We start from the raw sequence: 12,500 nt of genomic DNA, 5'->3' as shown, positions 1-12,500 counted from the left end.
TGTTAATATATAGAACCTGCGGCTTTGGTAAGAATGAGAGCAGTTATCCCATGGAATAACTGAAAGACCGATGCTGTCTAGCTCAGCTGATACAGACCTAGTTGTCCTAACTCAACTAGTGCACAAACAGTCACAGACCTTCCTCATTCGCTTAAACTCTCCCTTAATCTGTTTTTCACTCTCTTTCTCTCTCTGTCCACCTTTTTTTTTCTTTAAATCTTCGGATCTTCAGGATTCCGGTGATAAAGCCACGCCATTCCTCAACATTTATTGTGACTACGAACCAGGGTCGGAGTTTAACCTGGAATCCATCGCTCGTGAGTGATCTTTCAGACGTCCCTAATTATTATTATTATTATTATTATTATTGGCTTTATTCATGTTCAAGCGCCTCTGACTCAATAGTGACAGTGTAACTAAAATGCTGTTATTCCTGTAGGTTGTTGTAATATTTTATTACACTGCTCTAATGTAGATGAAGACATTTGATAACTCTTTTTTTGTTATTTTGTCTCTTTCTTTTCTTAGAAAGTTGTCTGAACCTGGAGCTGCAGTTTACTCCCTTTCAGCTTTATCACACAGAGTGAGTGTACAGTCCAGAAATCCAGAATCACTATGCAAACCAGCTCATCAGAGCAGTAATCACATACTCTCTTGCTCTCCTCCAGTGTTTTCATTCTGTTTTGGGCAAACTGCTAATTCAGCTAATGAAGGGAGACTATTCATTTCTGAATCCATATAGGCATGTTATCATGGGGCTTAAACTAAAATTGTGCAGTCCTGTGTATTCCAAGGGGTATCAAAAAGTGAAAACCATTGATTTAGAACAAATGTGAACATAGGTTTTCCAGAGTGGCACCTCACTTCTGTGATCTAGAGCGAGTGTGACGTTAAGTTATAATCACTACTGTGTTGTTTCAGAGCACAGTGTGGAGATGACTGCAGTGAGACCGTGTTTCTACTCAGTGGACATGACCAGCGTATTCACCTTTACAAAGAGGTTGTGTCCATGTATTAACTGAGTGGTTGGTTGGTGAAAAAAGTCTGAATGTTTAACTGAAATGTGATTGGCTGGTTATCATCCACCTCTCTCCCTTATTGGCAGAATGCCTCTCTGCACCAGTTTGAAGAGCAGCCAGTGGAGAGACTCTTTCCCGAACTTCACACATTGCCTAGCAAGTAAGACAGGGAGAATAATTGTGTAATTTATAGTGTGTTAATAATTGTTAAATTCCTTGTATGTGTGATATGTGTTTCTGTCCTATGATTTGATGCAACTGATTTATTGAATTTTTCTGTGTGTGTGCATGTGTGTGTACACGTTTGTGTGAGTGTCAATGAGTGTTACATGTGTTTCTAACCCCGTTGTATTGTGGCTGGATGTATTGAGTATTTCTGTGTGTGTGTATGTGTGTGTGTTTGCATGTGTATGAGTGTTACGTGTGTTTTTTCAGTCAGTGTGCTGTAGCTGGATGTATTGAGCACTCCTCTGTGTGTGTGTGTGCGCACGCATGTGTTTGTGTGTGTATGAGTATAACATGTTTCTTTCCTCAGTGTGCTGTGGCTGGATGTGTTGAGTATTCCTGGTAGTCGACGTCTCTCTGCGTTTGGCTGTCAGAATGGTTGCGTGGGACTGGCCCAGGTCGACCAGAGAGGACCTGGTGAGAACCAACACACACGTTCACACTCTCTTGTACCTCTCCTTTTCTGTCTTTCTCATGGCTGAGTAAAAATACACATTACTTATTCTTTCCTCCTTACCTAATCTCAAAGAACTAAATAATTGTATATATATGTTTTGTGTGTGTGTGTGTGTGTGTGTGTTTGTGTGTGTGTCAGAGATTCTGCAGAGCTGGCGAATTCAGCATGACAGCCCTGTCTCCACTGTACTCCTGTTTCCTCTCTTCCACCAACCAGAGCAGAGGGCTGACCAAGAAATGACCAATGACAGTAAGAGTTGTGCTTGTGTTGTGTTTGCTCTTTGTGTGTGTGTGTGTGTGTGTGCATGCGCATGCACGCACATTATTGTCTTTATAGTGAACTATGTTACCTTTGGTCTAACCGAACATCCACATAAATAGCTCAGACAATTCAATTCAATTCAGTTCAGTTCAAATTTTTTGCATAGCGCATTTGCAATGTCACAGAGCAGCTTTACAGGATGCCAGACACCCTCTCATTTACTGTAGAACAGAGGTGTCAAAATCCAGTCCTGGAGGGCCGGGGTCCTGCTGATTTTTGTTTTTACCTCTTAGTTACCTGTTGATTTTCATCTTGAAAACAGGTGTGGACACTCTGCAGCCAATCAGAGATTCTATTTAGTTGGTCTACAAGAAAAACAGCAGGACCATGGCCCTCCAGGACTGGATTTTGACACCTGTGCTGTAGAAGATTTGATTCGTGTAGAAGATTTGATTCGTTAATTACATAACATTCTCTGAGGATTGTGTAGGCACCTGCCCTTGTTTTGCTGGAATGACAACCTCTATCTTTCTTTCTCTCTCTTGCTCTTAGGTCAGCAGATAAAGGGGTATAACCTCTTGGTGACCAGCACTATTGAAATAGCTGTGGTATACAGGTTAGTGTTCTCTCCTGTCGGGTTCATATCTTCTCTCTAATGAAGAACTTTAGTAAACATGCTGTCTGTGTGTCTCTGTGTGTTTACATGCATAAATTTACATTTTAGGAACGCGTCTCTGTTAATTAGAGAATTCCTTAAAGACTGAAGACTTAAAGATGTACAAATGAAACGTCAATGTTTTCCATGTTCCTTTCCCACTCCCTCTCTGCAACCTCCCCCATTCCAATACAACACACACCCTACACCACTAACATGCAACATTCATTCAAAAGACAAACAAGGCCTGTATGAAGCAATGAAGACACAAACACCCCAACATGAAACATTCAGTTTCCATTCACTAGACTGTCCACCTTACCACACCTTGTCAGTGTCATAAGACAACAGTATGTTGGAGTCTAATTAGTTAGTACTGTTGAGTACTGACTAAGTAGTCTATGTACCTTTATTCACGGGCTGCTGGATGTGTGTGTGTGTGTGTGTGTGTTGTCAGCGATGTGGAGCAGTGTGGGCTGAGTCGTGTGTTGTGCTTGTCGGAGAGTGACCAGTGTGACGCTGTGCTCTGTGCGCTGGCTGTAGACATTGACTTTGATGGACAGAAGGAAGTACTTCTAGGCACTTATGGACAGGTAAGGATGTGTTTACCAAATACCTCATTTAGTTCACCTCTACAAACATTATTAAATTGTAAAGAAATGGTCTTGATTAGTTTGCAGACTTCGAATCTCTTCCATGACGTAGCAACGTCTGTCATGACTTTTTTGTTGTTGTTGTCCTTTTTCTTTTCTGTCTAAGCTTTTGTTGTTGACCTGTGGATTTGCTTTGTGCCAGGACCTACTATGCTACAAGTTTCAGCCAATCAGAGGGACAGAGGGCGAGTTTCAGTTGTTATGGAGGCGGAGCTTCAAAAGCCCATTGCTGTCAATCATTTACCTGGACCTGACAGGGGATGGACTCAGAGAGTTGGCCATTCTCACCTTGAAAGGACTACACATATTACAGGTAACTACTGCCTTTACAGACAGCAATAGCATATTTATTATCAATGCCACAGATATTGTCAACTCTCCAAATTCATTTTAAAAGTAAGAAATAACAGGCCCTCATCTCTGATCTCTTTCTCTTCTCCCATCTCTCTTTTCCTAACTCTAGCACAGCCTCACCAGCACTGCTAACCTTGTTATTAAGCGCCTGGCCAGTAGGGTTGCTGCACTGCCTGCCGTTTCCCAGGTTCAGCCAATCACAGAACAGGATTCTGAAGAGAATCCAGCCTCTGCCAAGGAGAAGACTTCCCTAGGAACATAGAAAATGGGACCACCAAGCAATGGAAGACTGATCCCAGCATTCAGCTGTCATTTCACCTTAGGACTGATATCAACTAATCTTGTTCTGTTTTAGATGCAGGTGTGGACTCTGTAATCCTTGTTAATGGACTGAGTTATGTCTACCTGAGAAGGGGTAGATTCACTGACAGTGCCTGCTTTTAGCATAAGACATTGAAAAGTGATCATCCATAGATGGGTAACTGGCTTTCCACACAGATGTTAACCAGAGAAAACAGACACAGTAAAGGGATGCATTCTGAAAATTGCCTTGGAACTCCTAACGTTGCACTTGGTTTCTAAAAGAATACGTTCCCCAAATGAACTTTCACCCATCTCAGACAGACACTAGTGCTGCACTGTGGAAAAGCTTTGACTATGCCTTCTGTTAGAACATGACTTTACTTATTTGAAATGTCATAACGTTTGATGCAAAATATTCTGTTCAACAAGTGCCATTTCATAGCCCAAGTGCTTAGCTGTCTGCCTGAAAATCAGCTTGCATTTGGTGCCGATAGAAATCTTAAAACTACACAGAAAATGAAGTAAAATAAAGAGCAGTTGTGAAAGACTATCTTTTAGAAATGACGTGATCTTCAATGTTTATGAAAGTTTTTTTCCTGTGGCTGGGGTGGATGTTGGGATGGGTAAAGAACAGAGTGCAGGTACAGGTCTATGAAAGGTGGGCCAATTTACAGTGCCCAGACCGATGAGCTCGCGGTCGATCTAACGGCATATTATCGTCTCATCCCACAAGTTTTGCGGTGAGTGGATGTCCTGCCTGTCACGCGAGGTAAGCCAGGAAAACATGTGGTCAGTTGAGATCCTTCTGGTCCTTTTATTTCTCAGCGTGGAGACGCTAGAGAGGAGATGCGAGTGGGGAGCACGCCTTTGTGAAACGGGGAACCCTTTGAATTCAACGTGGGTCTGCAATTTTGGGGATCCCCTCACGTCACCTACGGGTGGAATGGAGATCCAAGAGCTAAGTCACAGTGTTCAAGCCGTTATGTCGACCCTGGACTATCAGCCAGTTGATACTCAACAGAGCAGCAATGTAAGTGCAGACAAGATCTCCTCGAAAAACAAACGAAGCATTACTGAGCATATCCTACTAAGAACGGAAATAGGACAAACTGAAGGCACTAGCTACACAAGTTTATTGAGAAATTGAGGTGTTTAAGAGCGCATTTTTCTCCAGTTGTGTGCAACGTGTTAGCTAACGTTAGCTAGTTTATATGACGTTTGACTGATGTTCGATACTGTGACACCAGCATTTTGTTGAAAACTAAACACTTGCTTTGTGCTGCAGAGTTACCTGAACTTTCCTTATTACCTGCGGATAGACTTGTTATGTGGCTCAGAGGTAATAGGTTTACGGTAAAATTACGAGACACTAATTTATGCTACTTTATGTTTCAGTTTCCATTGATATTTTTAAAGTATTCCCAGTAAGATACGAATCCGTTTACCCTTAAGCATGCGTTTGATGTACTCTTACAGAAGATCTATAACAAAGACACTCAAATGGCTCTGATGACTGGTTTGACCCCTGAGGTCACCCTGATCATTCAGGAACCCACACACCCCGTCCATCTGAAACCACAGAGACTGCACTTAGTGTTGACCACTGCTCCCTCTCAGGACAACGGTGTGTATCTGTATTAGTGTGACGTCAACGCAAGACGTCATTTGGATCTTATGATTGCCCATGCTGAAGTGTGTGTGTGTGTTGCAGTGTCCTGTGACAGTAACTTTTGTCAGTTTGGCTGGTATGCTCCAATGCCTATGCTCAATGGCTCTGTGGTCTACAGAGTGAAAGTTAACTCCAATGGAGTAGGTCAGGAGGTGCCTGAGAAAAGGTCAGAGAAAATTATATTTTCTTTGTGTGTGCGTGTATGTGTGTGTGTGTATGTATTAGTGGTTTGAGCTTTTTTAAGAATTACACTGTTTATAATGAGTAACTCTGTTTCTGTGTTCATGTGTGCGTAAGCAGCTTTTCCATAAATGTGAATGGATTTGTGCAAAGCAACAAGACACAAAAAGCTGAAATGTCTGTCGGTGTTGAGGTAAGTGTGTGAGAGAGAGAGAGAGAGAGAGAGAGAGAGAGAGAGAGAGAGAAGAAACAGATTGGTTAGCTTAAAACTGATGTAGAGAAATATTTTAATGTGAAGCTAAAGAGAGGGAGTGAAAGGGGGTATTGTATTGTGTGCAGTGATCTATGAATTTTTGCTGAGTTTGTGTTCTGACCAATATCTTTTTTCTCTTTGTGTTTGTGTTGTGTACTAAATTTGGTTTTATCATGTTTTTTTGTGTATGCTGTGTCTTGTGTATGTGTTTTTTTTTGGCTGTGCATATGCAATACATGCCATGCGACTTTGCTCTGTGTTTGCATGTGTTGTGTACTGTTTGTGTTTTTTTCACCGTCTGCTTTGTGTGTGTGTATTTGTTTGTGTTAAGATACCAGCATTAGAAGACATGTTGAGTCTGGAGACTGCGTCTCGTCCTCTGTGGGCAGTGTATGAACACGCTCCAGTGCTGCTGCTGGCAGGAATCCCTGGGTTTAATGCTGTACTGATGACAGCCACTGAGTTCCAGCATACCAGTCTCATAGAGGTCCCATACCAGTCTCACAGCAAATGTTTTCCATAGCCTGCTCATTCTGAGTTAACAAGTGTATGACTCTCTGAAACGGAGTGTGTGTCTGTCTGTGTGGTATATCTGTATGTCCGTGTGTGTGTGTGCGTGTGTGTGTGTATGTAGGTGGGGATAGTGAGTTGGGCAGCTTGCTCTCTCAGTTGTCCACAGCAGGGGAAATCTTCTTTGATGATTCAGGAAGCCATAGCTACAGAGAGCTCCCTCTTCATCAGACACAACCATCTTCTCTATCGTTTCGTGGGCAATTACTCTCTACTGGCACTGAGGGTCCCTCCGTCAGGTACTGGACACACTGTATGTATGTGTGTGTGTGTGTGTGTGTGTGTGTATATGTGCGTACTTCATCCCATCTATACTTTTTAGTGTTCTTTTTCAGCTTAGAGTGAGGGGGACAATAAACAAAATTACTTATTCGCTATTAAAACTAAACATGTTTTCTTTCTGTGTCTATCTGTTTGTTCTGTTTTGTCAATTTGCGTTATTGGTATGAATTTGAGTTTTGCCAAAGTTAAATGAGCCACAATAAAGTCAGAATCCCATGAAACAGTAATGACAGAAGAGGAGAAACTCTGTTTTTCTGTCTCTCAGACTCATGGCAGCCAGTCTTGCAGTCAGTTTGCGTGTCTGGGATGGTGCCTGTGTTTCTTCCCCACCATGGCACAGAGTACCTGTATGCTTTGGGAGGAGGGGGGCAGAAAGACACTCTGTATCGTTTTGAGATCTATGGTCAGTGCCACTTCTCCCTGCACTCACCTTTGATTCGGACTCACCTGGACTTACCGTAGCCCTGCTTAATATCTTTGTTTTACTTTTTTGACTCTGTAAAGTGTTAAAATCCCTCTCTCTCTCTAACTCTCTGTCTGTTGCTTCCTTTCTTTTTCTCTGCCCCCTCCTTCTCTCTCTCTCTCTCTATTGCTCCCTTTCTCTCTTTGTGTCTCTCCCTCTCTCTCAGATGGTGATCTGAACTACACTGAGTTGTTGGACTCTAAGGGTCGCACTGCCTGCCAGTTTATGAACAGTAAACATCTTGTCTCTGCTGGGACTTGCTCACATCCAACAGAAATAACTCCCTTTATACCTGTTTTCTGTACATAATGACATAATGTACTTTCTCCACTTTTTCTTCATTAATGTTGTCTTAAAGATCTAGTGGGGTTTTTTTTTGTATTTGACAGTTTACTAACAGGCTGTCTTTTGGTACATTGTTCACTCATGTCCAGGAGAGATCGCATTCCATTACCAGAGCTTTAGCAGGGTTAAGATAGTCACACTTTCTTATTAAGAACCTGCAAGAAAGTCAGATGGTTAGATAATAGGGATTAACCTCAAAAAAAAATTTCTATTTCTATAGGTACAGGCTGTGAGGTGAGGTGGGCAGCCTTTAATCCAGTTCACAGTTTGACTGACATCATCTTAGTGGAGCTTGAACAGAGGGAGCCAGAGTCCTCCTACCAGCTGCTTATACTTGGTACACACGTATATATACATGTATATATGCATATAATCACACACACATATGTACATAATCACACACAAATACATACGTATATAATCACACACATATGCATACATATTAGGGGTTATGCGAGTACATAATTTTACAACTCGGGTACTCAAGTACTTGATGTGGGGGGGGAGACACATAATTATTTCTCTGTTAAATGTTCTTATTGTGTTTAGATATAGAGGCTGTCTTTTTGCCTGGTCATCATTAGTAAACCTTAACCTTAACCGGCTTAAAAAGCTGTCTTTTTGCCTGGTCATCATTAGTAAACCTTAACCGGCCCAGTCTACTATATGACAGATTCAGTGTTAGAGCCATCCTTGAGAAATCCGTCCACAACAAATGTTGCACGTTTATTTCATCACAGCAACAGTTGTGAAAGAAAATTTGCACAGTGAAATACAACAATAAAGCAAACAAACAATCGCTTCACCCTTTTATGCTTTCGCCATCGTTCCTCTTGTTTACCAAGGGCTCTAAGTGGAAACTGAGTGCGTGTGAGATCTAGCTTCACGTGATTAGCGAGAACTGATGTAACTGCTCGAGTACTCAAGTACCCTGTGCAACCCCTAATCCATATATAATCACCCACATGTACATACATACATAATCACACACATATACATACATATATAATCACCCACATGTACATACAGACATAATCACCCACATGTACATACATACATAATCACACACATATACATACATACATAATCACACACATATACATACATACATAGTCACACACATGTACATACAGACATAATCACACACATATACATACATATATAATCACCCACATGTACATACATATATAATCACCCACATATACATACATATAAAATCACATGCATATCTAATCACACACACATATACATACGTCATCACACAAATACACATAAGTACATAATCACACACATATGCATACATACAAAATCACACACATATACATACATACATAATCACACACATGTACATACAGACATAATCACACACATATACATACATATATAATCACCCACATGTACATACATATATAATCACCCACATATACATACATATAAAATCACATGCATATCTAATCACACACACATATACATACGTCATCACACAAATACACATAAGTACATAATCACACACATATGCATACATACAAAATCACACACATATACATACATATAAAATCACATGCATATCTAATCACACACACATATACTTACGTCATCACACAAATACACATAAGTACATAATCACACACATGTCCATACAGACATAATCACACACATATACATACATATAAAATCACATGCATATCTAATCACACACACATATACATACGTCATCACACAAATACACATAAGTACATAATCACACACATGTCCATACAGACATAATCACACACATATACATACATATAAAATCACATGCATATCTAATCACACACACATATACATACGTCATCACACAAATACACATAAGTACATAATCACACACATATGCATACATACATAATCACAGACATGTACATAATCACAGACATATACATATGTACATAATTACACACTATACATATGTATATAGTCACACTTACACATACGTACATAATCACACACATATACATACGCACCATACTTTCAGACAGTCCTTTAGAGGGTGCAGGTCTGTCTTGACACTCGTCTCGATAACTGGCTTTTGTTTAAATAGAAAGGAGTTGCTGTCCATGGTGCTGATCTCAGGTATGACACAGAATGCACTGTGGATTTCACCATTTGAATAGTATATCTCAAAGTCTTGTCACAGATTCTCAGTGGGATTCAAGTCTGGACGTTTGCTTAGGCCGTTAGAGCACATTCTCACTGTTGTTCTGAAGCAACTCCAGTGTTATCAGGGGCTTTGGCCATTTTACAAGAGAAAGCTTTGCATTAGTCTATGGTTTTCCATAGACAGGTGTATTTCTACTGAAAACTAATCATTCAATCAAAAGGTCACAAATGGACTCAAATCCAGTCTAATTCATAACACATGAAAATTCGAGGCAGCCAAATTCAGTAAGGAGTGTCATAGCTAACAGGGTGAAGACTCTTAAAGCCCAGGGTGTGTAAAATGATTGTGTAAGAGTTCTCACTCACTGTTTTAATATTATTGTCATTTGTATCACCAAGTAATAAAACAACCCGTGGAAAAGGTTTTAAGTGTGTGACATGACAATATGTGATAAAAGTCCAAAGGAAAGAATACTGTTTGAAAGCGTTGGAGGTGTGTATGTGTGTAAGGTCCTGTTTTTTCACATTGTTTGTCATGTTTGCAGAGCAGGATTTCCGTTTGGGTGATGCCTTTCCCAGGTATATTCCCAAAGGTGAGAATCATTCACCCAGGATTACAGCAGCATTAAAAATACGGAATAGGAAACCACTTAGGTCAAACCCATTTACCTCTAATCAGGATGTATGTGTTTGTGTGTGTGTGTGTGTGTGTGTGTGTGTGTGTTAGGAAATGGGCACTCATTCATTACAGTGACAGATATGCAGAAATACACTAATGTTGAGTTGGTACTGCGAGGAATGGTTTTCAGCCCCATGAGTGGCACTCTCTACATCTGGGGAGGCACTCTTATCTGCTCGTGAGTGCACATACACACACACGCTCACACGCTCACACACTCACGGAGGAAGTCATCTTCCCTGTCTGACTCCCGTTAAAACACTCGCACATAAAAAAGCTGACTAAATCTGTGCTCTCGGGTTATCTCTGTTTCTTCTGTGTGTGTGTGTGTGTAGTCTGGATGTAGGGCAGACTTTTCTGTTCTTTGCTGGCTTTCCACTGGATCAGATGATTAAATACTTCACCATGTCCTTCCATGGAGAGTTTGCCTTTGTTACAGAGACTGAGGAGGTAAGCCTGTGTGTGTGTGTGTGTATGTGTATGTGTGTGTGTGTGTGTGTATGTGTATGTGTATGTGTGTGTGTGTGTGTGTGTGTGTGTGTGTGTGTGTATGTGTATGTGTGTCTATATGTGTGTTGTAGCTGTGGTGAGAACAGGAGGTTGTTGACTCTGTATTGAGCTAAGTGTGTGTGTGTGTGTGTGTGTGTATTAGTGTATGTTATGGTTGTGGTGAGGGAAGGAGGTTGTTGACTTTGCTGAGGAGTTTGTTTGTGTGTGTGTGTGTGTGTGTGTGTGTGTGTGTGAGTGTGCGTTATGGTTGTGTTGGGGGCACGAAGTTGTTGAATCTGTGTTGAGGAGTTTGTGTGTGTGTGTGTGTGTGTGTGTGTGTGTGTGTGTGTTGTAGTTGTGGTGGGGGCAGGAGGGTGTGGGTTCTGTGGTGCGTTTGAGGCCGTCCCCTGGTTGGCAGGTTTTCTCCACACTACAGACTCTGAGAGGTCATCTGTCCCACTCCACAGCAAACAGTCTCCTCACTGTCTACTATGACTGGGACAAACAGCTACAGGAGGTACACAAATACAGTACACACACATACACACTCATATGCACACACTCACATACATACACCTTAACACACATTCTAGTCACTAAATTCACAAAAATGGAAGTTGAAATGTTCATTAAAGGACAATTAAGATCATTCATTTTCACTGAAAAGTGTAAAATGTCTGCACAACTCTGACCTCATAAGAAGAGTGTTTTGTGTGTGTGTGTGTGTGTGTGTGTTTAGGTCATATACACAGTGGACACAGAAGGGAGGGGTTCTGTATTAAAGAGAAAAATACCAGTTCCTGAGATTCTGTCCCGCAGTCATCACTCAACACACCCACACAAAGTCCGACAGCAAGAGTAAGAGCGAGGGAGAGAGAGAGAGAGAGAGAGAGTCCATTCATGCTGTTCTCTGTTCTCTTACTGAGTTACTCTTTTTCTGGTTCTTCTTTTTCTCTTCTCCTGCCTCCTCCTGAACTCTAACTCAGTCCAACCACACATCTCTTTCTCCCTCTCTCACTCTGATTGCAGATTGTTCAGTGATGTCTCCTTCCCCACCGCCTGTCCCTTTATCCTGGAGCGTCTGGAGAATCTTCCCCACCCAGAACCATTTAACCGTATACAACAGTACCAGGCCACACCCCCCCGAATGCACCCCTCCTCTGGCCTACACTCCACACAGTCACTCATTACCTACCAAGGCCTGATGTACCGCCTACTACACATGCACTCTGCTTATCTACAGGTAATGCACTACATCTTCTGTAGTGTGAAGGAGGAACACTGCACCACCCAATACACCTCTATACCGTGACTATGTCTGAGGATCATACTGCACATCCTGTTGTCTGTGCTGTCTCTGTACACTGTGTCTATATACTGGGAACGTATCTGTCCCTCTCTCTCTGTTTCTCTCATTCACTCTCTCTGTTTCTCTCTCTCTCTGTCTCTCTCACTCTCTCTTTGTCCACCTCTCTCTGTCTCTCTCACTCTCTCTCTCTTTATCTGT

At 41.5% G+C, this 12,500-nt stretch overlaps 2 protein-coding genes across 2 annotated transcripts in view; both read left to right on the top strand.

Moving 5' to 3' along the window:
- Positions 1 to 4,424, top strand: part of kptn (kaptin (actin binding protein)) — a 5,130-nt gene extending 706 nt beyond the window's left edge. The window contains exons 3-12 of the mRNA XM_030782441.1: positions 233 to 317; positions 529 to 583; positions 922 to 1,000; positions 1,106 to 1,179; positions 1,555 to 1,661; positions 1,840 to 1,956; positions 2,515 to 2,578; positions 3,075 to 3,210; positions 3,413 to 3,583; positions 3,734 to 4,424. Of these exons, the coding sequence (XP_030638301.1) occupies positions 233 to 317; positions 529 to 583; positions 922 to 1,000; positions 1,106 to 1,179; positions 1,555 to 1,661; positions 1,840 to 1,956; positions 2,515 to 2,578; positions 3,075 to 3,210; positions 3,413 to 3,583; positions 3,734 to 3,886 (1,041 nt within the window). The 3' untranslated portion in view covers positions 3,887 to 4,424. The remainder of the gene's footprint in view (positions 1 to 232; positions 318 to 528; positions 584 to 921; positions 1,001 to 1,105; positions 1,180 to 1,554; positions 1,662 to 1,839; positions 1,957 to 2,514; positions 2,579 to 3,074; positions 3,211 to 3,412; positions 3,584 to 3,733) is intronic.
- A 287-nt stretch (positions 4,425 to 4,711) lies between these two features.
- LOC115819521 (cation channel sperm-associated protein subunit gamma-like) overlaps positions 4,712 to 12,500 on the top strand; it is an 11,072-nt gene continuing 3,283 nt past the window's right edge. Inside the window, exons 1-14 of the mRNA XM_030783030.1 lie at positions 4,712 to 4,957; positions 5,404 to 5,551; positions 5,639 to 5,762; positions 5,897 to 5,969; positions 6,361 to 6,471; positions 6,736 to 6,838; positions 7,147 to 7,284; positions 7,511 to 7,576; positions 7,910 to 8,026; positions 10,371 to 10,404; positions 10,840 to 10,954; positions 11,412 to 11,510; positions 11,733 to 11,851; positions 12,032 to 12,236. Of these exons, the coding sequence (XP_030638890.1) occupies positions 4,712 to 4,957; positions 5,404 to 5,551; positions 5,639 to 5,762; positions 5,897 to 5,969; positions 6,361 to 6,471; positions 6,736 to 6,838; positions 7,147 to 7,284; positions 7,511 to 7,576; positions 7,910 to 8,026; positions 10,371 to 10,404; positions 10,840 to 10,954; positions 11,412 to 11,510; positions 11,733 to 11,851; positions 12,032 to 12,236 (1,698 nt within the window). The remainder of the gene's footprint in view (positions 4,958 to 5,403; positions 5,552 to 5,638; positions 5,763 to 5,896; positions 5,970 to 6,360; positions 6,472 to 6,735; positions 6,839 to 7,146; positions 7,285 to 7,510; positions 7,577 to 7,909; positions 8,027 to 10,370; positions 10,405 to 10,839; positions 10,955 to 11,411; positions 11,511 to 11,732; positions 11,852 to 12,031; positions 12,237 to 12,500) is intronic.

This window comes from Chanos chanos, chromosome 8 (genome assembly GCF_902362185.1).
Source record: "Chanos chanos chromosome 8, fChaCha1.1, whole genome shotgun sequence".
NCBI lineage: Eukaryota > Metazoa > Chordata > Actinopteri > Gonorynchiformes > Chanidae > Chanos > Chanos chanos.
Note: the sequence above shows the minus strand (reverse complement) of the source record. Positions and strands in the feature narration are given on the sequence as shown.